This window comes from Zophobas morio, unplaced genomic scaffold (genome assembly GCF_036711695.1).
Source record: "Zophobas morio isolate AGI-343-1 ecotype UQ-CSIRO unplaced genomic scaffold, CSIRO_AGI_Zmor_V1 ptg000028l, whole genome shotgun sequence".
Classification (NCBI taxonomy): domain Eukaryota; kingdom Metazoa; phylum Arthropoda; class Insecta; order Coleoptera; family Tenebrionidae; genus Zophobas; species Zophobas morio.
Window position 1 is genome coordinate 1,355,537 of NW_026972133.1, and position 24,320 is coordinate 1,379,856.

Genomic DNA, 24,320 nt, shown 5'->3' on the forward strand with positions numbered 1-24,320 from the left:
TTAAATATTCTAATTCCTCGGCGGAATATTTTGTGAAGTTTAAACGCTTTCTTAATCCACGAGATTAGGAATTCACTTAATTAAGAAGTTTATAACTATAATAAATAACACAGGCGGCAATTGCGAACAATTTAAAATTCCCGTTTTATCAGAGGATCACTTTTTGTCTCTCCGTTTAGCCGATTCGTCCCGGCACAATTTAAAATGTTTCCGCAATACAAAGCAGGCGGATTTTTTGTTTTATCCCGTTATGGCGCGCAATTAAATTTCACTAAAGAAAAAAGAAAATCAAACGGCACCCCAGCGAGCCGTTTCCATAATCTGAAACTTCGGAGAACCGCAGATACTAATAAATCGTGGCATGATACGTGTTTGGAATGTAGGTTATTAATGTAGTATACTGAACGCCAAAAGTTGCGTCGGCCTCGCGTCGGGCGCCACTGTGTAACATGCGTGAAGGGTGGGGCCCCGCGTTGAGCGCCACACCGCTAGTTCCTCTATTAGTCGGAGGCGCTCCCGTGCGGTGTAAGCACGTCGTATATGTGGCTTTTATTGCCCGAAGACGTAAATTTAATTTATGTGTTGTTTAAAGGAGGAGCTTCAGGTGGTGAACGAGGAAATTAAAAATGATCTCCCGTTGTTTCGGCGCCGTAATTTCGTTTAATGATAGAATCTGCGCGCGAGATCGACCATACATCATGGTCGTTATCATACGACCGTATCCTCGCGCTATCTCGTTACAAAAGGGAATTGTATCCGTACACCGGGCACATTTCGCAGAAATTGATATAGGTGGCCGTAACTGTTACTTTGCACGGAATTCATGTCGGCTTTATGGCGGGATGCTGAAAGGCGTCCCGTTATTGTTCTATTCTATTTAAAACTCATGCCGTGGGCTTTCAGTAACTGGCAATTCAACGCCGATGGCCAAACGAGGCATTCTCTTTTTGTCGGGTCGTCCGTCCCGGCGAGCCATTCCGGGCATAATGGAAAATTGCATCGTTCCACTCTTTAGCTGCATGATTAAATTGTTTCTTTTTTCTTGCGCGACGTGGGCGACACCGCATCTTGGCAATTATTATTTATAAGAAGAGCGGCGGGGCGTGTTTGGTGGCTGACGATAAGAAAACCGCCCCCTAGTGCCTCGAGAGCCGGAAGATGAGCGCACACATCGCAGCCGTTAGCCTTTGTCAGGCGTTTTCAGGGGAAAAGTGGATGTTTTAATTACGTTTGACAGAGGTCGCCTCATTAATTTCCCCTAACTGTCCTTTTGATTAAATAAGGCGCTAATGACTGCGAGAGAATTGCTTCGCAGCAGAACACTCACTTAAGCCGAGAGAAAAGTCAAAAGGTAATCAAGACGAGAGGAGGCATTTGAATATCTAAAATGGCCGACACCGAGTGCAAGTGCTTTCGGAAAGGTGCTAGCTTTAGAAAATCGCACGGAATGCGAAGAAAATCGTGCATAAGGAAACGGAGAATAAGATTTTTTCTAACGAATGAGCTCTAATGATTCCGTGGTCGAGATTTACCACAGCAATTAGCGGAGTGCTGTTTTTATGAAACAAACGACTTTTTGAATTTGCGGTTTTTGATTAATACACCCGCTTTGTGATGGCGTTTCGTTCAAAATAATTGAAATTGTTGCACATTTCGTAATTGAGATGGCCGGATGATGTGATGCGTGCGTTGTTCATCGAGCCTCGTAGTTTATAAACTGTTCGTTACAAGTATTCTTTATTGCGTTTTTATGCAAGCAAAAACGACTTTTGGCTCTTTCATGTCGTTACATTTATTACGTAGTGTGTTTATAGTTTATGTTGTGTTGTAATTGTGTTGAGTGTGTGCTTGTGATGAAACGGGCTTCATTTCCTTTAGCGAGCAGTCGGTAATAAGCAGACAAAGCGCACAGATTGCGCGCTATAAAAATTACGTGGGATACATGTTGGGCGCCAAATTTTTATTTCGAGCGAATCACAGGTGTAACACCTCAACGACTACTACAGATTGTGGTGGTTGTTGCAGCGTGATCTGATCCGGAGATTTGAGTCGGCTGCGATCCTGCCGGGATAATTAGGAGTTTCTGACTCTGCAGCTATATTTGTTCATGTTTCGAATAACGTGACGAAGTCTTAACTCAGCGGGTGGTCTCCAGGGACGCTCAGCATCCTAAAGTTGAAGTTGATAACTGGAGAGTCCAACTTTGCTTCTAATTCGTTTCGACTGGAACCGTTTCGGAGCAAAAGAGCAACCTTCGGTGCAAGAAGTTTAAATTTACGGTAATCCAGAGGAGTGTTTGTCTTTGTAAAGTGAAACAAATAATCTCTTGCGGAGTTTTAATTCGTCGCTAAATATAACTAGCTTGTGTAACTATCTAATAAATTTACTTAGGGGATATTAAAGCGTGAAGGGAACGAGCAGGGGACGTGACCCTTTTTCGTGAAATTTCATTAACAAATTAAACAAAAGTTGGAATTATATGCATAACGCGGACCGACCTCTCCGAAAACAAAAATTATTGCACTTGTAACTCGTGGAGCAAATATATACATTCGGTCGCAGCGGGCGTGATTTAATTTAAAAACTTGAATTAATAGATTGTGCCTCGCATGCCGAAAGGACTAATGAACGGAATGAAGAGGAATTCGACGTGGACCGGGTTGTTGTTGCGTGATAAGGGGGGCCGTCGCGTACGATGTACGCAACATGTACGCGCTCGTGTGTCTGCGGGTTTCTTTGTTTAAGATTGTAATTGTAAATTGTTCGTCAACACGATTAGCATAGAAATTCCGGGCATGGAAGGCTCCAGCGTCGTCTCGTGCTGGCGGTTTATTGGTCTGCTTATGATGTCGAGACACGCCAGAAACGGGCAAAATGTCTTCATTTCGATTCCGCCCAGCGAGTTCGATTCTTTGTCACAACTTTTCATTCTGTCACCGGAGGCGACCTCCCCCCGAGTCCCGGACCGCTTTCCTTTTAACCGCGCGAAGATAAAGGAATTTATTTAGGGTGTGCTTACAAAAGAAAAATTGAAAGCAATCAAGGTACAGAGTCGGCACACACACATGCATTGATGAATGCCGGTCCTGATCCGATAGAATTCGGGGATATCGAGAAGAGCGGAATTCGATAAACAACCGCTTTTAACGAAGCCAATTCAAAAAGTGGATGTATTTCCGAGAGCGCCGTTACTTTTTTGATGAATTATTTATGGGGAGATTCCATACTTCTACAAAGTGTTTGTTGGAGATAACGCTAGATCTCGACGTTTCTGAATTATCGGCCGGTGCTCTGCTCTCTTAAAATCTAATTTTCCGTGAAGTTGGTAGTGCGAGCTGCATTTTCTACGACTCCCGCAAGTCTTCCATCTGACGAAATAAATTCCCGAAATTAAATCGGCCATCAGGACGTTCCGCAACGATATTGCCAACAAATCATACTTGATGATACGTTTCAACCTGCCCTCGGCTTGATTTGTTTAGGTTCGCCGAGGCGACCTTAAGTAATCGAGGTCTGCCGTGATCGCACCTCGCCACCTATTCCATTTATCATGCAAATTAGGCCCAGATCACACCGCTATCTCCTCTTCAATCATAAAGGCGACGCTCTGTGCTGCCCAACTTACGCCATACATCAAGTCAAGTGCGCGATAAACGGAAATTACTGCCGACCTATCTAATGTGCACAACCGGGACCGAGTAGCTAGACAGACGCTACTCCACACAGTAACGGAATTGCTGAGAGAATGGAAGATCAATCTGATCTGTATTCGACTCTCAAATATAGTGTGACGTCACACGACAAAAACGAGCTCAGTTTTGGTCATTATAAGTTGGCAATGCAACAAACCTCTAGAACGCAATAAATTAGTTCTAGACCACTATCGCGCGAAAACTGCAACTTCACAAGTCGAGAAAAAAGTTAACTACGTGTTTGATGATTTCGTGCACGGCTCAGACGTTTCCTGTCGAAAGGCATTACCATAACGCATTTAATTGTTAAAGTAGCACTTCAGTCTTGATTTAAGGCACTAATCTCCACTGGATGACCTGATTTGATTCATACAAAACTTATAAATCTTGTCCGCAGCTAAACTTGTCTGGATCATGCGACGTTATGTTTGAAGAGGACGTGGCGCCCCCAAGAGCGACGTGTTTCGAATTTTCGCGCGATTGCGTATAGGCAACCAATTATACACTATTGATGGGTGAATTTTGAATTTGTTATTTACAATCCTGTTTAAATAAAAGCAGCAATGTTTTAATCTAATAAATTACTTGTATTACATTAAATTTAAACCGAATTTTTACGTTCTGCGCAGTGGATAATTTTCGGCTTATATTTTCATCCGGATTCCGAATTTTGCCTCTTGGCTACAGGGCTTCACTCTTCGCCAACACTTTCAAGTTAAGTTGCGGCGCTGCATTGATCGGAGAAGATCCGGAAGCTCGTCCGGGATCCACGCTGTGCATAAAGCTCCGTTATAAAATTTTGCTATTATGACCTTCCGTATTACTCTAACGCTCACTAACGAAGCTAAATTATTCATTTTCCAGGTTATTCAAGCCACGGTAACGAGAAACTTTACATTTTCGGAAATTGTCGACTGCAGAGGCGAACGGTCGAGGACCATTTTTTAACGTGACTAAAAATTCCTTGATTATACACCGTTCCGATTTTCGTCGGGGTCACGTCGGTTAATAACGATCGTTGTGATCTCTTAAACAGAGAGCGAAGCTTCTTTTAATATTGGGTTTGTAAATATTTGAGTAAAGCGAAATTTTAAGTCGTCGGAATTAAAGTTTGTACAGTGTGTTGTATGATTAAGTATCGCAGATAGGGTCTTTGTTCTGTTGCTGCCTGCTCATTGATCTGGATTAGGTTCGGAGACGCGTCGCGAGCTCCGCTCGCTCCGCGTTTATTATAGTCGACGGTACGCTCGCTGCGCTCGCTTATATTCACGCCGTTCGAATCTCTTTGTTGACGCCAGAATTCGACTTCGAAGGATTTCTCAGTTTCTCGATATTTATTTTTTCAGATTTCAATGTTATAATTGACAGTTTCTCGTTTTTTCAGTTTTTCCATTTTAAGATATTTTTAGTTTGTGATTTTTTAATTGTTGATTTTTTCCTTATTCGATTTTTTAATTTCGCAATGTTTTCAACATTTCGGTATTTCATTTTTTTTATTGTTCAATGTTTCGTTTTTTTTTTTATTCAATATTTCAGTTTTCGATTTTTAATTTTACAGTTTTTTGATGTTTATTTTAACATTTTTGGATTTTTCAATTTAAATTTTTTGTATTTTTAGATTTTTTAGTGTCTAGATATTTTAATTTTTCGATTTTTCTATTTCTAGAAAATTTTGTTTTCCGTATTTTTCTATTTCTGGATTTTTAATTAATCAGTTTTCGATTTTACACTGAAAGAAGAAGAAATGAAAGCGGATATGACTTCTGGGGCCCAAATCTATAAGAAAATGTATTTAGTAAAATTTCGAAAATTTCGTTGAAAATTGGTCCAAGAATTGGTGGTATTTTGCACATTTTTGTACATTTCAAAGGGCGATTTTGGAAGAACCATTGGAGATATCGAAGAAATGAAAGCGGATATGACTTCTAGGGCCCGAAATCTACAAGAAAATGTATTTAGTAAAATTTCGAAAATCTTCTTGAAAATTGGCCCAAAAATTGGTGATATTTTGCACATTTTTGTACATTTCAAAGGGCGATTTTGGAAGAACCATTGGAGATATCGAAGAAATGAAAGCGGATATGACTTCTGGGGCTCGAAATCTAAAACAAAATGTATTTAGTGAAATTTCGAAAATTTTGTTGAAAATTGGCCCAAAAATTGGTGGTATTTTGCACATTTTTGTACATTTCAAAGGGCGATTTTGGAAGAACCATTGGCGATATCGAAGAAATGAAAGCGGATATGACTTCTGGGGCCCGAAATCTACAAGAAAATGTATTTAGTAAAATTTCGAAAATTTTGGTGAAAATTGGCCAAAAAATTGGTGGTATTTTGCACATTTTCTTTTTTTCAACTTTTTAAATTTTCAGTTGTTTTTTCAATTTTTTAGTTTCTCAAGTTTTAAGATTACAATTTTTAAATTTCTTGGTATTTCAAGTTTCGTTTTTCCTATTTTTGATTTTCAATTTTGTATTAAAGTTTGTACAGTGTGTTGTATGATTAAGTATCGCAGATAGGGTCTTTGTTCTGTTGCTGCCTGCTCATTGATCTGGTTTAGCTTCGGAGACGCGTCGCGAGCTCCGCTCGCTCCGCGTTTATTATAGTCGTCGGTACGCTCGCTGCGCTCGCTTGTATTCACGCCGTTCGAATCTCTTTGTTGACGCCAGAATTCGACTCAATATGCCAGGATTCATCGAATCAATGTTCGCAAGTTAAGGTCTTTTATGTGTATTTGTCATAATTTTCGCGATAAAATCCTGGAAAACAGATCGGTGTCGCCGTCTGTTTTATGTAAATAACCTTCCGAATACTCCGTCTTCCGTCATGTCTATCAAAGCCATAAAAGCGGCGATTGTTGATTTACAGCCAATAGAAAATAATTGCTCGGAGGATTGCTCGCTGTGTATGACGTGCAATTCTTCCATTGTTTAGCGGTCGGGGGCGAATTTTTCCGACTCATCTCGGATGATTTATGCGTATCTTGATAAGGTGGACGTCCGTTCCTTTGTGCAAAACATCGAATGGCTTTCCGCTCTACTCTATTTTTCGTTGTTTGTTTTGCGAGAGGAGTTCGCACTAACATAAAATTGTTGTTGCTCTTTGTGTAATTAATATTTTGTTTTGCTTTGTAAACGTAATTTGGATTTATTGCCGGCGGCTGTTTTGTTTTGATCTTCACTGGGGTTTATTTTTCAATTACACGATTTTTTGATGGGACCTATCGGTATAATCGGTCATCGCCGTCCCAATTAAGCCCCGACATTCAAACGCGAAGGTTTCCATGGCGATAAATCGTGAAACATTATGATTGCGGTGTGAACACGTTGCAGAAGCAACGATTTTTTGGTCACTCCATCTGTTCGGTAAACGAGCTATAGTGACTCCATAACCGGTTGTATTTTATCGTAGAAAAACCCTGTAAGGTGCTATTTTTGTCCGCAGGATTTGGAAGGTGACACGCCCCTCCATGACGCAATTTCGAAGAAAAGGGACGATATGCTGACGTTGTTGCTGGATCATAACGCCGATATCACCTTGACCAACAATAACGGATTCAATGCCCTCCACCATGCCGCTCTCCGTGGAAATCCAAGGTAGGGACGGCTTCCGCGGCCGTATTTCTTCTCTCCTCTCCTTATATATACAATAATTTTCGTTGTGGAGCGCTAGGACGTGTTGCTTCCACCGGAAATTGGCGCCGACGGCACTCGCATCCGTTTCCGTGCACATCATCGTCGTCAGATTCTCTCGAGAAGTCGGCTGCTCCTGCACACGACTATTTACTCAGAGGAGTCTCTAAATAATGGGAATCGGGGATACTTGTTATTTCCAGGTTCTCGGCGAAATTGCGTCGAAAAGGCCGCTTATTCGATATTTTGGCGCGGTTCTAAATCGGCTAACAGAACGAAAATAACGTTGTTCATTCGAATTATCATTCGGGTGTGCAGAAAAATAGCGAAATTTTATGAGGCTATTTGTTCTGGTGGATGGAGTGAGTGCGGGACTTATGGACGATGTTTTAATAATTCAACGACCTGGAAAAAGTTGCATTTACGAGTGTGGGAACGGGTTGATTAATATTATACTGCACCATTTTGACGCCTCCTTGAGTCCTGTTTGCGGTTAATGCAAGAGAGAATTCCTGCTTCCCTTTAACGTTTTTATTAGTGTTGTTATTGATTTAAGCGAAGTTTCGGCATTTCCCATCTTTGAAATGTGTCTAGCGTAGCAAAAAATTTGTGGAAATATCAAACTTGTTGTTTACCGTAAAAACAACGGAATTGGGAACAAAGGTACGAAAAGGGAGGGAGAATTTATTTAAAGAATGTAAAAACCGAAACTTTGCCGGGCTCGAGGCAATCGAAATTTAATGTCGTCTCTTGTTTTCTATTCACTTTTGGCCGACGAAGTCAACCGTTTCTAAGAAATCTCCTAACGTTACCGTCTCAGTCGGGGTTTCTTCGCAAAGTGCATTACCTAAATCTTTACGGTAATGTTTGTTTGTTTTAATTTTTGCCCCCGGTTGTTGGAAACTCCAACTCGGACCCCCGGCATTCCTCGTCCGAAATTTAGAGTTTCTCGAGTCAAATTAACGGCAAGGATAAAGGGCAGCGACGCGTCGAATCTTCCTGGTGCGTCGCAGCTCGACGGAAATTAAGAAAGGCGTAAATTTTTTGCGATGGCTCTACGGGGCGCCCTTTTTGCCGAAGGGTCAGGCGACAAAAGCGCCTTTTGCGTCTCCTCCGTAAATTATCACCTGTTTGCGATACTGCGGCACTTACTATTCGAGTGGGGTTTCTTCTTTGCACATTTCAATTTCGATATTGGCACGATGATATTCCGAGCATGTAATAAGAATCGAAGGGTGTATATTCCACAAAGGATCTGCCCAGATCAATCGCATTTTTGCATGATAAACGCCTCGCGTTATGGTAATGGTATGCAGATGCACTCCGCGAAATGAGCATTTCAAAAGTGCATCAGATGGTGCACGGCGCGCCGTAGACTTTTCGACCTGCTGCAATTTCGATAGCGTTCGTTTCTGCGATTCTTTTCGCGTCGACGGACCTAACGGCTAATGCGGATTTCATAACGGCGGTAATTTTAGGAGGATTGAGGGCGGCGGAAAGTTTGGCAAGCGGGATTCGTGCGAAATCGGGATGGGCAACGTTAGATTTTCATAAATTTTGCTCACGAAACTATTGTATTGATAATATTTTGACAATAATCTGGAATTTTCAAAGTGTTGATAGCAGATCAAAGTGCTACGAGTGTCTCCAACATTTCTACACAAGATTTGAAAGTTGCTCAAATTTTCTCAGAAACGTCTCCGTCTGAACTTAAATTTTCTCAGGATAACGAATTCCTCCTTATTTTTCCCTTAGATGTGGCAAATAAGTGAGATATGAATTTTTATTCTGGCGCCTCCACCATTTTGTGACCCGAAATTTTCTCAGGATCACGAATTTATCCTTATTTTAACTATAGATACACACGAGGGACCCACGCATTTTTATTTTGGCATCATTTTTAGTCAAAATTTGAAATTTGCTGAAATGCTCTTGGAAACGTCTCCATGTGAACCGAAATTTTCTCAGGATTGCGAATATACCCTTATTTTTCATCTAGGCCGTCATATAAGGGAGAAATGAATTTTTATTTTGGCGCATCCACCATTTTTACATAAAATTTGAAAGTTGCTCAAAATCTTCCAAAAACGCATCTGTCTTTCCAAAATTTTCCCAGGATCACGAATCTATCACTATTTTAACTTCGAGTCGTCAAATAAAGGAAAAATAAATTTTTATTTTGACGCCTCAACCATTTTCACACATTTTATAATTATCAGTTTCTCCTTTTTTCGATTTTTCCGTTTTAAGATATTTTTATTTTTTGATTTTTCAATTTTTCCTTTTTTCCTTATCGGATTTTTTAATTTCGCTATTTTTTCAACATTTGGGTATTTCAATTTTTTTATTGTTCAATGTTTCGTGTTTTTTTTTTCATTTTTCAGTTTTCGATTTTTTAATTTTACCGTTTTTCGATGTTTATTTTGACATTTTTGGATTTTTCGATTTAAATCTTTTTGTATTTTTCGATTTTTTAGTGTGTAGATATTTAATTAACTTTGCGTTTCTTAAATTTTATAATTTGTCGATTTTTCTATTTCTAGAAAATTTTGTTTTCCGTATTTTTCTATTTCTGGATTTTTCTTCGATTTTACAGTTTTTTTTTCAATTTTTCAAATTTTCTGTTGTTTTTTCAATTATCGAAGTTTTCAGTTTCTCAAGTTTTAAGATCACAATTTTTAAATTTCTTGGTGTTTCAAGTCTCGTTTTTTCTATTTTTGATTTTCAATTTTGCAATTGTTCGATTTTCCTGTTTTTTAAATTTTCAGCTTTTTCATTTTTAAGGTTACAATTTTTCCTTTTCCAATTGTTGATCCATTAATTATTCGATTTTGAGTTTCTTTATTCTTTCAATTCTTCGATGTCTGGATTTTTAAATTGTTGTGTTTTTCAATTTTTCAGTTTTCGATTTTTTAATTTTACAGTTTTTCAATGTTTATTTTGACATTTTTGGATTTTCAATTTAAATTTTCTGTATTTTTCGATTTTTTAGTGTCTAGAAATTTTAATTTTTCGATTCTTGGACTTTTGAATTTTACAATTTGTCGATTTTTTTATTTTTTAGAAAATTGTGTTTTCCGTATTTTTCTATTTATGGATTTTTTTATTAGTTAGTTTTTCGATTTTACAGTTTCTTTTTTTCAATTTTTCAAATTTTCAGTTGTTTCTTCAATTATCGAAGTTTTCAGTTTCTCAAGTTTTAAGATTACAATGTTTTAAATTTCTTGGTGTTTCAAGTTTCGTTTTTTCTATTTTTGATTTTCAATTTTGCAATTGTTCGATTTTTCTGTTTTTTAAATTTTTAGTTTTTTCATTTTTATGGTTACAATGTTTCCTTTTCCAATTGTTCACCCCTTAATTATTCGATTTTGAGTTTCTTTTTTTTTCAATACTTCGATATCTCAGTTTTTAAATTGTTGGATTTTTCAGTGTTTCTTTTTCGATTTATCAGTTTTCATAAATTTGTCCTTTTGTCGAAAAAATTAAAAAACGAAAAATTGAGTAAATGAAAAATTAAAAATAAAGTACTTCCAAGTAGGTAATTCCAAATTATTTTGTTTCTTCGATTTTTTGATTTCTCAATTTGACATTTTTATATTTTTCGTTTTTTTAATTCATAATTTTTGGATTTTCCGTCTTTCGTTTTTACATTTTCCGATTTCTCCATTTTTTAGTTTTTCGATTTTCGTTATGAAATGTTGGATTTTTCAATAAAATTTTTGTATTTTTCGATTTTCTAATTTGCTTTTTAATTTTTCGATTTTCTATATGTTGAATTTTACAATTTTTCGTTTTTTCGAATTTTCAGTTCCTGGATTTTTTATTTATCACTTTTTCAGGTTTCAGTGTTACAAATTTTTGATTTTACAGTTTCTATCTTTTTGTCAGTTGTTCATTTATTAATTACTTTTTTCGTTACCCAATTTTCAATTTGCCAATTTTTTCAATTTTTAGATATTTAAACTTTGGTTTTTCAATTTTTGATTGTCAATTTTTCATTTCTTCAGTTTTTCCATTTTTATTTTTATTTTATCTACAATTGTGTACTCCAAATTATTTTGTTTCTTCGATTTTTTGATTTCTCAATTCGAGATTTTTATATTTTTCGTTTTTTTAATTAATAACTTTTCGATTTTCCGAGATTCATTTTTACATTTTCCGATTTATCCGTTTTTTAGTTCTTCGATTTTCATTATGAAATGTTGGATTTTTCAGTAGAATTTTTGTTTTTCGATTTTTTAATTTGTAGATATATTAATTTTTTGATTTTCTATATGTTGAATTTTACAATTTTTCGTTTTTTCGATTTTTCAGTTCCTGGATTTTTAATTTATCACTTTTTCAGGTTTCAATGTTACAAATTTTCGATTTTACAGTTTCTATCTTTTTCTCAGTTGTTCATTTATTAATTACTTTTTTCGTTGCACAATTTTCAATTTGCCAATTTTTTCAATTTTTCGATATTTAAAGTTTGGTTTTTCAATTTTTGATTTTCAATTTTTCATTTCTTCAGTTTTTCCATTTTTATTTCTTTTTCAAATTTACAATATTGTATTCCAAATTATTCTGTTTCTTCGATTTTTTGATTTCTCAATTCGAGATTTTTATATTTTTCGTTCTTTTAATTGATAACTTTTCGATTTTCCGGGTTTCGTTTTTACATTTTCCGATTTCTCCATTTTTTAGTTTTTCGATTTTCATTATGAAATGTTGGATTTTTCAGTGAAATATTTGTATTTTCCGATTTTTTAATTTAGAGATATTTTAATTTTTCGATTTTCTAATTTGCTTTTTAAGTTTTCGATTTTCTATATGTGGAATTTTACAATTTTTCGTTTTTTCGATTTTTCAATTCCTGGATTTTTAATTTATCAATTTTTCAGGTTTCAATGTTATAAATTTTCGATTTTACAGTTTATATCTTTTTCTCAGCTGTTCCATTTTTTAATTACTTTTTTCGTTATCCAATTTTCAATTCGCCAATTATTTCAATTTTTCGATATTTCAAGTTTGGTTTTTCAATTTTTGATTTTCAATTTTTCATTTCTTCGATTTTTCCATTTTTAATTTTTTTTTTCAGATTTACAATTTTATAATTGTTTCATTTTTAAATTTGCCGATTTTTCACTTTTTTCAAATAATAATTATTTGGGTTTTTATTATTCAGTTGTACAATTCTTGGTTTTTCCATTATCCGATTTTTCAGTTTCTGTATTTTTTATATTCTTCGGTTTCTCAACTTTTAGATTTTTCGGTTTTTCAGTGTTTCGCTTTTTTGATGTTACAATTTTTTAATGTTTCCATTTTTCCGGCTTTCATTTTAAAATTTTTGGATTTTGAAATTTTTTTTTTGTATATTTGATTATTACTTTATACTCCTTGAAGTTTTTGTTTTTCGTTTTTAAAATTTTTCACTTTCTCGGTTTTTAATTAATCAGGATTTTCAGGTTTCAATATTACAATTTTTTGATTTTTCAATTTCAATTCAAAATTTCGGTTTGAACAAATTTGACGTTTTGTTAAACAATTAAAAAATGACAAATCGAGAAAATGAAATAAAAATTGAGAATTTGCAAAATTTTATATCGAAAATTGCAGGATTGTTTCGTTTTGTCGATTTTTCAATTTCTCGGTTTTTAATTAATCAGGATTTTCAGGTTTCAATATTACAATTTTTTGATTTTTCAATTTCAATTCAAAATTTCGGTTTGAACAAATTTGACGTTTTGTTAAACAATTAAAAAATGACAAATCGAGAAAATGAAATAAAAATTGAGAATTTGCAAAATTTTATATCGAAAATTGCAGGATTGTTTCGTTTTGTCGATTTTTCAATTTCTCGGTTTTTAATCAATCAAGGTTTTCAGGTTTCAATATTACAGTTTTTCGATTAATCAATTATCCAATTCAATTCCTCAATTTTTTCATTTTTGGATTTTTCGATTTTTCGATTTTCGACATTTCAAGTTTAATTTAAAATTTTTGATTTTGAAATTATTTTTTTTTGTATTTTTGATTGTTTTATTTATAGAAATTTTTGTTTTTCTTTTTTTCAATTTTTCAATTTCTCGATTTTTAATCAATCAGGGTTTTCAGGGTTCAATATTAACATTTTTCGATCTTTCAATTGTTTTTTCAATTATGCCATTGTTCAATTTATCAATTTTTTCGTTTTTTGATTTTTCAATTTTTTAAATTTTTCGGTATTGCAAGTTTCGTTTTTTAGTTTTTAAGTCTCATTTTTTTGATTTTTCAATTCAATTCAAAATTTCGGTTTGAGTAAATCTGACCTTTCGTTGAACAATTAAAAAATGACAAATCGAGAATTTGAAAAATTTTATATCGAAAAATTGCAGGAGTGTTTCGTTTTGTCGATTTTTCAATTTCTCGGTTTTTAATCAATCAAGGTTTTCAGGTTTCAATATTACAGTTTTTCGATTTTTCAATTATCCAATTCAATTTCTCAATTTTTTCATTTTTGGATTTTTCGATTTTCGACAATTCAAGTTTCGTTTTAAAATTTTTGGATTTTGAAATTAATTTTTTTTGTATTTTTGATTAGGTATTTAATTTACAGACATTTTGGTTTTTCGTTTTTCCAATTTTTCAATTTCTCGATTTTTAAATAATCAGGGTTTTCAGGTTTCAATATTACAATTTTTCGATTTTTCAATTATCCAATTCAATTTCTCAATTTTTTCATTTTTGGATTTTTCGATTTTCCACATTTCAGGTTTCATTTTAAAATTTTTGGATTTTAAAATAAAATTTTTTTGTATTTTTGATTATTTTATTTATACAAATTTTTGTTTTTCGTTTTTTTATCATTTTCAATTTCTCGATTTTTAATTATTCAGGGTTTTCAGGATTCAATATTATAATTTTTCGATTTTTCAATAGTTTTTTCAATTATGCCATTGTTAAATTTATCAATTTTTTCGTTTTTCGAATTTTTAATTTTTTCAATTTTTCGATATTTCGAGTTTCATTTTTCCGTTTTTAAATCTCATTTTTCTTATTTTTTAATTCAATTCAAAATTTCAGTTTGAATAAATTTGACCTTTTGTTGGACACTTAAAAATGAAAATGAAAATTAGAGAAAACGAAGAAATAAAAATCCAAAATTTGAAAAATTTCAGGATTGCTTCGTTTTGTCGATTTTTCAATTTCTTGATTTTTAATTAATCAGAGTTTTCAATTTTCGATTTTTCTCAATTATCCAATTCAATTTTCCAATTTTTTCACTTTTCGATTTTTCAATTTTACATTTCAGGTTTCATTTTAAAATCTTTGGATTTTGAAATTAATTTTTTTTGTATTTTTGATTATTTAATTTATAGAAATTTTTGTTTTTCAATTTTTCAATTTCTCGATTTTTAATTATTCAGGGTTTTCAGGATTCAATATTACAATTTTTCAATAGTTTTTTCAATTATGCCATTGTTAAATTTATCATTTTTTTCATTTTTCGATTTTTCAATTTTTCGATATTTCGAGTTTCATTTTTCATTTTTTAAGTCTCATTTTTTTTAGTTTTTAATTCAATTCAAAATTTCGGTTTGAATAAATTTGACCTTTTGTTGAACAATTAAAAATGAAAATGAAAATTCGAGAAAACGAAGAAATAAAAATCCAGAATTTGAAAAATTTTATATCGAAAAATTTCAGGATTGCTTCGTTTTGTCTTTTTTTCAATTTCTCGATTTTTAATTAATCAGAGTTTTCAATTTTCGATTTTTCAATTTTTCGACATTTCAAATTTCATTTTAAAATCTTTGGATTTTGGAATTAATTTTTTTTTTGTATTTTTGATTATTTCATTTATGGAAATTTTTGTTGTTCGTTTTTTCAATTTTGCAATTTCTCGATTTTTAATTAATCAGGACTTTCAGGTTCTATATTACAATTTTTCGATTTTTCCGTTATCCACTTGTTTAATTTCTCATTTTTTTCATTTTTAGATTTTCCAATTTTAAAATTTTTTTATATTTCAAGTTTCATTTTTCAATTTTCATTCTCATTTTTTCGGTTTTTTTCAATTTTTCTTTATTTTTTCAATTCGACTTCTCAATTTTTAAATTTTTTGATTTTTCAATTTTATAATTTTTAGACGTCTCAATGTCACAATTTTCTGATTTTTATATAGTTAAGTTTTCCAAAATTTCGGTTTGTTGAACAATTAAAAATTGAGAATTTGAAAAATTGTACATCGAAAAATTGCAGAATTGTTTCGTTGTGTCGATTTTTTAATTTCTCGATTTTTAATTGTTACATTTTTTGATGTTTTGGTGTTACAGTTATTCGATTTTGCAAAATTTCATTTTGATTAAAATTGAAAATCATGAATTTGGAATTTTTAAAATTGAAAAATTGCAAAATTGTTTCGTTTTTTGATTTTTTGATGTTTCAATTTCGGGATTTTTAATTTTTTTGTGTTTTCAATTTTTCAATTATCGGATTTTTCAGTTTTATTTTTAATTTTTCCATGTTTTTACAATTTTTGAACTTTTCGGTGTCTCGATTTTTTAGTTTTTCGATTTTCATTTTGAAATTTTTGATTTTTCATTTAAAATTTTTTGGATTCTTCATTGTTTCAAGAATCAATTCAATTTTGAAACATTTTTTGTAATCCAGACTCAAGTGGAATCGGTTTTATGGGTTGCCTATTTTAAAAACACAAATGGGTCATCTTAGCTGAATAACCCTGTATATCTCATACGTAGGTAAAAAGGTAGGATAGTTTTCATTTTAGCATAAATAAACTGTGCGTTATTTTGTCTCGTACACGAACAGAAATATTTTTTGGTGTGTGTGCATCCTACCGACTGCGCCAGCCGTAACAAGCCCGTCTCGACGTTCCGCAGCTCCCTTTGTTTCTTTTTTAAATAGTTCAACGCGCCGCTGCGCTAATCACCGTAAGTGGCTCTGGCCATCGTCATACCGACGTAATGGACAAAAATGTATCGGTATCCCGGCGCCGCTCGTCCTGAAATTGTTTTAATATCCGCGACAAATACTCGTGCGAAATTAAAACGAAATAAAGGGAACGCTAATGCCCCGTGTTCGGCGAACGAGGATCTTCTGGAAGCCCTAACGCCTTCCAGCAGCCGCCGTCGTCGGCGTTCTCTTTCTGCGTACCACTTTAATTAAGAAAATATGGGCGCGCGCCGCCTGCAAAATAGCTCTAACTAAAACACAAATAATACGAAATCTAATAATGGCAGTGTCGCCGGAGCCAACTCGGATACACTGACTAAGAGTAATGGATACAAATGAACATCCGGGGGAATGATAGTTGGGTTCCGGACTCGGCGCTTAACCTGGAGTAGTCCCTCCAGGAGGAGAGCAAAAAGCGCAACGACTCTCCGCTCGACTAATGTTTATTAAACTAATCACTGACGCGCATAATTTGTCCAAATGTAATCCCTCGAGCTGCGAATGACTAATCTTAACAAACTGCCAGAGTAGACCGACCTGAGAGACGAGATAAATCTCCGAAGGTCTTCCACGAGCTTTAGGGCTGGAGGGTCGAAGCGTGGATAATTGCCGGCGACATTGTCAAAATTGCCAGAGACCAATCTGTCTGCTGCTAGTCCCTCGGTGACGGCGGCGTCGTGGCTTGAGACGGGGAGGAGGTCGCGGTGACGCGGCGATAAGGACCGCTGCGGTTTTCCGAGGATGAGACCTAGCGTTAATTATTCAGTTTGACCGGACTCAAGAGTCCGGTTGGAGGGCACCAACAACCGTGCGGTGATTCTGCCCTCTTGTAAAATTAGTTTAATTAAGCTGAAGGTTTGATAGGTCGGCCGGCGGCGACAAACGGATCTTTTCCACGTTCGACAGGAATTTTACGGTGTGCCTTGGTAAAGTACTCCGCTACGTAAACTTTATAATGAAAACCACAGACACTAATTTCGGGCAGTTTTCTCAACGGGAAATTGTGCCCGTTACATATAATCATGACGGGTCACACGAGGCACCGTCATTACTATTATCATTGTTTAAGTATATTATAGTTGGACAACCTATACGGACAATCACTTTCCCATGTAGAAAAGAATGAATATATATTTTACATCTCACCCGCTTCACTATGAAGTGGCGGTACCTTACGAAAGGGGGTAAAAATAGTCCGTAAGCACGTGATGTCGATAAGGTAGTAAACAGACGTATTAATCAGTACGTTGTACGGGGAGCAGTCACAAAATAAGTAAACGTACGTGTTGAAGACTTTACTGTAATATATGTATATGTAGTGCATACCTGTTTCAAGGTTAAGGTAACAAAAATTTAATATAATCGCGGTATACCTATTATCCATGAACTGCATGGCTAACAAATATGCGTCCCTTCGTCCACTTTAAAGGTATACGAAATTAAACGACCACTACTTTAATTAATAAGTAACAAGTCATCTAATTTGCCTCCAGAATAACTATGGATTATCATCAAACTATGAACACCAAATTAATTCAATATGAACATCTTTTTACGTATGTTTTTTATTAACAGTAGTCAAATCATTAAATACATATTATTTTTGAAACTAAAATGCATTTTATCCTAAGATTGTATCACAAAATATTCATCACCATTTAAATATATACGATTTAGACATCAAGAAATAAATTTAAAATTGCAAAAATTATACTAAAACAGCCTTAAATGTGTCTTGTATGTACGTGCTTATCAGTACGTAGGCATTTTAACGCACAGTAATAATCGTTCTTGATGAGTAGAGCTGTGCGGTCGAAATTTATTTACCCCCACTATCGGCCCACAGTGCCGATCGCTACAGCCTTGCCTTGTTCGCTTCACGCTTTTCAGTCGTGGATTATTTTTGATAATTCACACAAATAGTTTTATTGTCAACGAGACGGACACCTGAACATTATTAAAATTATTATTACTCTTATTTCATGAATATGGATTTTAAAATCATCAACTGACATGCCGTTAACATTATTTTTCGCGTAATTTTCTTCGCGATACATAACGTCGGTTGCAAGCCTCTGGCCTGCCGGAGTGGGGGTCAATTCGCAGCGTTTAAATTTCGACCGCACAGCTCTATTGATGAGTAATGACTGATAACTACTGTAACACAGTAAATCCTCGAAATCGAAAATTTAAAACACTGAAAAATTCAAATATGGGAAAATTGTAAAATCGAGAAATCGAAACATAAAAAAATCAAAAAAATTAAAATTGGAAAATCTAAAATTTAAAATCGAGAAATTGAACAATCGGTTGATTCAAAAATCGAAACATCGAAAAATTGGAAAATCGAAAAATAAAAAAAAATTGGACAATCGTAAATTTAAAAATTCCGAAAATTGAAAAATTGAAATATAGAGAACTGAAAACTCAAAAAATCGAAAAAAATTAATAATTTCAAAAATCGAAAAGTTAAAATTGAGAAATCGAAAAACTGAAAAATCACAAAATTGAACGAAATATCAAAAAATTAGGAAATTAAAAAATTGAGAAACAAAAAAGTCAAAAAAGCAGAGTCTAAAAATCGCAAACTTAAAAAATCGAAAAATTGAAAAATCAAAAACCTGAATAATCGAAAAATTGAAGAACTGAAGAACTGAAAAATCGAAACTTTAGGAAGTGGAGAAATGGGAATATAAAAAAATAGATTAATTGAGAAATCCGAAAACTAAGAATTCAGAAACGTCAAAATTTGAAAAATAAAAAAATATTGAAGAACTAAAAAATCGAAAAATCTAAAATTTAAAACACTGAAAAGTTAAAATATCCTAAAACAGAAAAATGAAGAAATCCAAACATCAAAAAATCAAAAATAAAAATAAAAATCTAAAATTTAATAATCGAAAAACTGAAAAATCAACGAATCGAGAAGTCGAGAATTTAAAAATTGGACAATTGAAAAATCAGATAAATCAAAAATCGAAACATCGAAAAATCGAGAAACCGAAAAGCAAAAAGTCGAAAAACCAACAAATCGAAAAATCTAAACATTGTAAAATTCAAAAATTGAGACATCGAGAAATCGAAAAATCAAAAGACAAAAAAAATCGAGGAGTCGAAAAATCGAGAAGTCGAAAAATCAAAAAATTGAGAAACCGAAGTAGGCCAAAATCGAAAAATCGAAAACTTAAATATGGAAAAATTGATAAAGCGAGATTGAATAATCAAAACATCGAAACATCCGAATCTCAATGAATTGAGATCTCAAAAAATTTAAACATTCGTAAATTTAAAAAATTAAAATATAGAACTGGAAACTCGAGAAACTGAAAAATCTAGAAATTTAAAAATTAAAATATGAAAAAGTTGAAAAATTGAGAAATTGAAATAAAAAACAAAAAACTGAAAATCCAAAAATAAAAAATAGAAAAATCTAGAAGTCGAAAAATGAAAGAATCGAAGTATTGAAAAATCTCAAAACTGAAAGAAATATCCAAAAATTGAGAAATCGACAAACCAATAAAACGAAGTCGAAAAATCGAAGAATTGAAGAACTGAAAAATCGAAACTTTGAGAAGTGGGAAAATCAAAAATAGATTAATTGAGAAATTAGAGAATTGAAAATTTAACGCAAAAATTTGAAAAATTCAAAAATTTAAATACTGAAGAACTGAAAAGTAAAAAAATCGAGAAATCGAAAAAACTAAAATTTAAAACAATGAATAATTAAAATATCGCAAAATTGAAGAATCGAGAGATCCAATTCAATTTGAAAAATTGAAAAATCGGGGCATTGAAAAATTGGAAAATCCAGAAATTGAAAAGCTCAAAAGAAAAAAATCAAAAAACCGAGAAATCCAAAAATCGAAACATCGAAAAATTCAAAAACTGAGACTTCGAGAAATCGAAAAATCGGAGGATCGAGAAATTGAGGAGTCGGAAGCCGAAAAGGAAAGTTAAAAATTGAAAAATTGAGAAATTGAACAATCAAAACAACGAAACATCTGAATTCGATAAATTGAGAAATTAAAAAATTCAATAATCGAAAAATTTTAAAAAAGAAAAACTGGAAAATCTAAAATTAAAATTCAAAAAATCGAAAAATGAAAAATTGAAATATAGAAGAACTGAAAACTCGAGATATCGAAAAACCTAGAATTTTAAAAAATGAAATATTAAAACATCGAAAAGTTTAAAAATTGAGAAATCGAAGCATTAAACAGTCCCAGAATTGAAAAATCTAAAGTTTACAATAAATTGAAAATCCAAAAAGGAAAAAAGCAAGAAATCAAAAAAAATCCATCGATTCAAAAATCGAAAAATCGAAAAATTGAAATATTGAAAAATTTCATAACTGAAAGAAATATTCAAAAAATTGAGAAATTAAAAAATTGGAAAATTGAGAAATCGAAAATCTAAAAAAGCAAAATTGAAAAATCGTAATCTTAAAAAATCGAAAAATTGAGGAATTGAAGATGTGAAAAATCGAAACTTTAGAAAATCCAGAAATGGACAAATAAAAAAAATACTTTAGAAATCGGCAAACTGAAAATTTAGAAACGTGAAAATTTGAAAAATTGAAAAATCGAAATATTTAAAAACCGTAAAATTGAAGAGGACAAAAATTGAGAAATCGTATCATTGAAACATCGTAAGATTGAGAAATCGAAAAATAAAAAAATCGAGAAATAGAAAATTTAAGGAATGGAGGAATCGGAAAAGCCCAAAATTGAAATATTGAAAAATTGAGACATTTAAAGTTGAAAAATCGAGAAATCGACAAGCCGAAAAATCCCAATAGCGTATTTAGGTATAAGTCACAAGATCAGGACTATTCTACTTTTTAAAATTTAAATATATAACATTATAAATTAGAAAATGTTGATTTTTTTTCCAAAAATCTTGACGTCTAAGGTGAAAACTCGACACGGATGCATAAACCGTAAACGGGGCGAAACTACAATTTTACTATTGTAAAATTTGGAGATTGCGTCATTTCATTGTTCGTGACAAATTTTGGAGAGTGTAATTTGATAATACAATTTGAAATGTAAATTTTGTCATTCAGGAACATTATGTATTAAATCGTTAAGATGTTCAAGAACTTTGTTCACTTATTCGTTGTAAAGTCCAATGGTCGAAATGGGTTAGTTAGTGTATCAGATCAACTCTAACGAATGTCAACTTATAGATAGATCGCTTAAAGCCGATATTGGCCTGAGTGTGGTTTGGTCTGTAGATCAAACAAGTTCTCATGTGGAGGGAGACTTCGGATTACAAATCGTGCCAAGAAAGACATATTTGGGAGAGATGGATTTTCAGGTGCTTGACTAGCGGTAATTTTAAATTGTTTGCTGTCGTTCGCGAAGTGAAGAACACAATTTCATTAAAATGATAATTATAAAATTATCATAATCACTATTGGTGTTAATTAACACAAAATGGCGCGCAAGTTATCAGTTGATTTCGTTAATAAATTCATAGAAACCTATATTGGATTTTTTAAAGCTTCAAACATGATTATTTTTATACTAAAATTCTGAAGTTTATAAACTGCACATGTTATTTATTTATTTATTTATTTATTTATTTATTTTATCTTGTTTTCGAACTATGTCTAACTTATTTTAATGTAAATTATATTCATGTGGTTAACAAAATCAGATGTAATATTAGTGTGATTTTGACCTTATTCTAGATTTTATTACAGCAGAACGGCGTATCCTTTTTAAATTTTAGAAGTTACGGAAACTAGTTCAAGAAACAATTAGTTATCTCGTATTTTTGGAACAAAATCTACCAAAATGTCCGATAACAGCAATTGTTTTTCATATAAACAAACAGTCTTCAAAGCAGCCTTTAACAACTCGATATTACAAACATGCCTCTTAAGTTCTTAATGCGGTTTTTTTCTGTGTTGTAATTATTTGTAATGTTAACGCCGAAAGTTTATGTCATTCTGTTATTTACTTTGAACATATATTTTCATTTTGTGTTAATATTTTTGTAACACCACGAATCTAAATTTTACTTAAAATCTTGTTTTACTTTAATCTTGTAAAACTAAACAATTATACCAGTTTAAAAACCCTTGGAAAGTTTCTGTCAGTCTTCAGATATAGTCAAATAAAAATATGCGTCAAATTGATTTAAATTCAATTCCTTCTTATCACGTTACAACGCGTTGCTTCATATTTTTTATGTCAAGTATATTTTCATATTTTGTACATATATGTTTATACACATTACTGTTTACGGAACAATGTTAATTATGGATTTATGGATAACTCCTCGTATAAGAGCAGAGTAAAGGGTGTTTGCCTTTGCTAATGTTTGATGGCGCCATCTGATTTAGAGTAAAATAAACCTAATACGTTGGCTCACTGTAGTGAAAATGCGCGTTAACGAAAAATTTGTCCCACGCCCCCTGGATTCCTTGTCCTACAGCTCACTATTTAGGCGAAGTAAAATTTGTATTAGGTTGTCCAACTATAATATACTTAAACAATGCTATTATTATTATATCGATTTAGTGTTGCAATTTCTTTCGTTCCGTCGTTATTAACGGTTGCGGCGTTGTTTGGCAACAAGAGCACGCCGAGAACGCACACACTGCCGACTTTCTAATTCACTAGATTTATCTCCGGTCGAACGTGGGTCGGGTATGATGGAAGGTTACGGCGTTGTCTCACGCTAATTTTTGGCCCCTCGTGTAATTTAGTGGTAGTAGTTAGTATTTTTGTTCTCGGCGAGTGAGTCAAATTTTTTGGTGACTGCGATTTGGCGCAGCCTGATGGATGCCGCCGCCATATTTATGCGCCCCCCGATATTGATGTCGGGCTTGCTCCTAACGGCTTCCAATCACGGCAGCATTTTAAAATTGGAAATTGTATGTATTGCGGATCGCTCTAATGAACCATCTGGTCGCGATTCGACTTAACCTTGTACGTTTCCGCGTTCCCCGCAACGAACGGAAAGCAATATTTAATAGAACATCCGCATTCGGACCGTTATCGTCTGTCGGCGATCTTAAATAAAAAATTCCCGGGGATATAACGTTTTGATTAAATTTTCGGTTTGTCCGCATATAATATGTGGGCCTGCGCCGGACAGGATTGTTTATGTTGGATGGATGTCGACGTTATATTTTTTTTGGCCTTCTCTATTCTGTTTTGTTTTGTTTAAACGATTGTTCCGTTTGATGCGGGCTTTCGAGACAATACAGATTTTTCATCGAACGATATTACGTTTTGATTTATGTCGGAAAGTTGATGTGAATTATGGGTCCTTGAAGTTCGGAATGGGACAGTGGAAAAATGCGTTTCCACATATCTGAAACACAAATCTGGCAATTCCTCAAATGCGAAGCGAGCGTCGTCCTGACGAAGATTTTCTTCTTCGTTTCGGAATTGTGTTTGGTTCGGCCGGGTTCGACGACATCCTGCAGGACAAGATAAATTTTACGATAAGTGAACGAGGTTTTTCTAGTCGGCATAATCGAGGATCGGGGAAATTTAATCCGGATATGAATGTATGGAAAGAGGGATTGTTTCGGCCGACGAATATTGAAGGCTAAATTTAGAGCAAATTGAATTGATATTTATTCGCGAACTCGTCGATTTTTTCGGAGGGATAATTGACTTTTGATCGGACCACTGCATTTATCGGTGATCATGTGGTGTACTGGTGGAATATCAATTAGCATTGTCGAAAAAACAGGTGTTATCCGAGACCGTTTTTCGTACTTCAAACACAATCTCTGTGTGTTGGTTTTAATTAACAATTAATTCAGTTAATTGCGATGCCTTCTGGATGCAATCTGGAGCACCACGGTATGCAGGTAATTAAGAAAGTCGTCATTAAGCCGGATTTGGACTAAAAACTAGAGAGTAAGAAAATAAAAGAGTTGCGTCGTATGATCTTCACAAGCGCGGATCCAGGGCAACCGACCGAGGTCCTTTATTTTGACCAATTTCAAAATTTTGAAATCATATTTCATTTTGTACATACAGTACAACCTCTATAATCCGAACTCACGATTGTCTCAACATCCAGTAATCCG

General features: G+C 33.4%; 2 protein-coding genes across 2 annotated transcripts in view; one reads left to right on the plus strand and one right to left on the minus strand.

Moving 5' to 3' along the window:
• Positions 1 to 24,320, minus strand: part of LOC135136987 (protein transport protein Sec61 subunit beta-like) — a 160,135-nt gene that overhangs the window by 111,016 nt on the left and 24,799 nt on the right. The gene's annotated exons all lie outside the window — the stretch shown is intronic.
• Mib1 (mind bomb 1) overlaps positions 1 to 24,320 on the plus strand; it is a 262,566-nt gene that overhangs the window by 69,874 nt on the left and 168,372 nt on the right. The window contains exon 4 of the mRNA XM_064066480.1: positions 7,137 to 7,288. Coding sequence (XP_063922550.1) covers positions 7,137 to 7,288 — 152 coding nt within the window. The remainder of the gene's footprint in view (positions 1 to 7,136; positions 7,289 to 24,320) is intronic.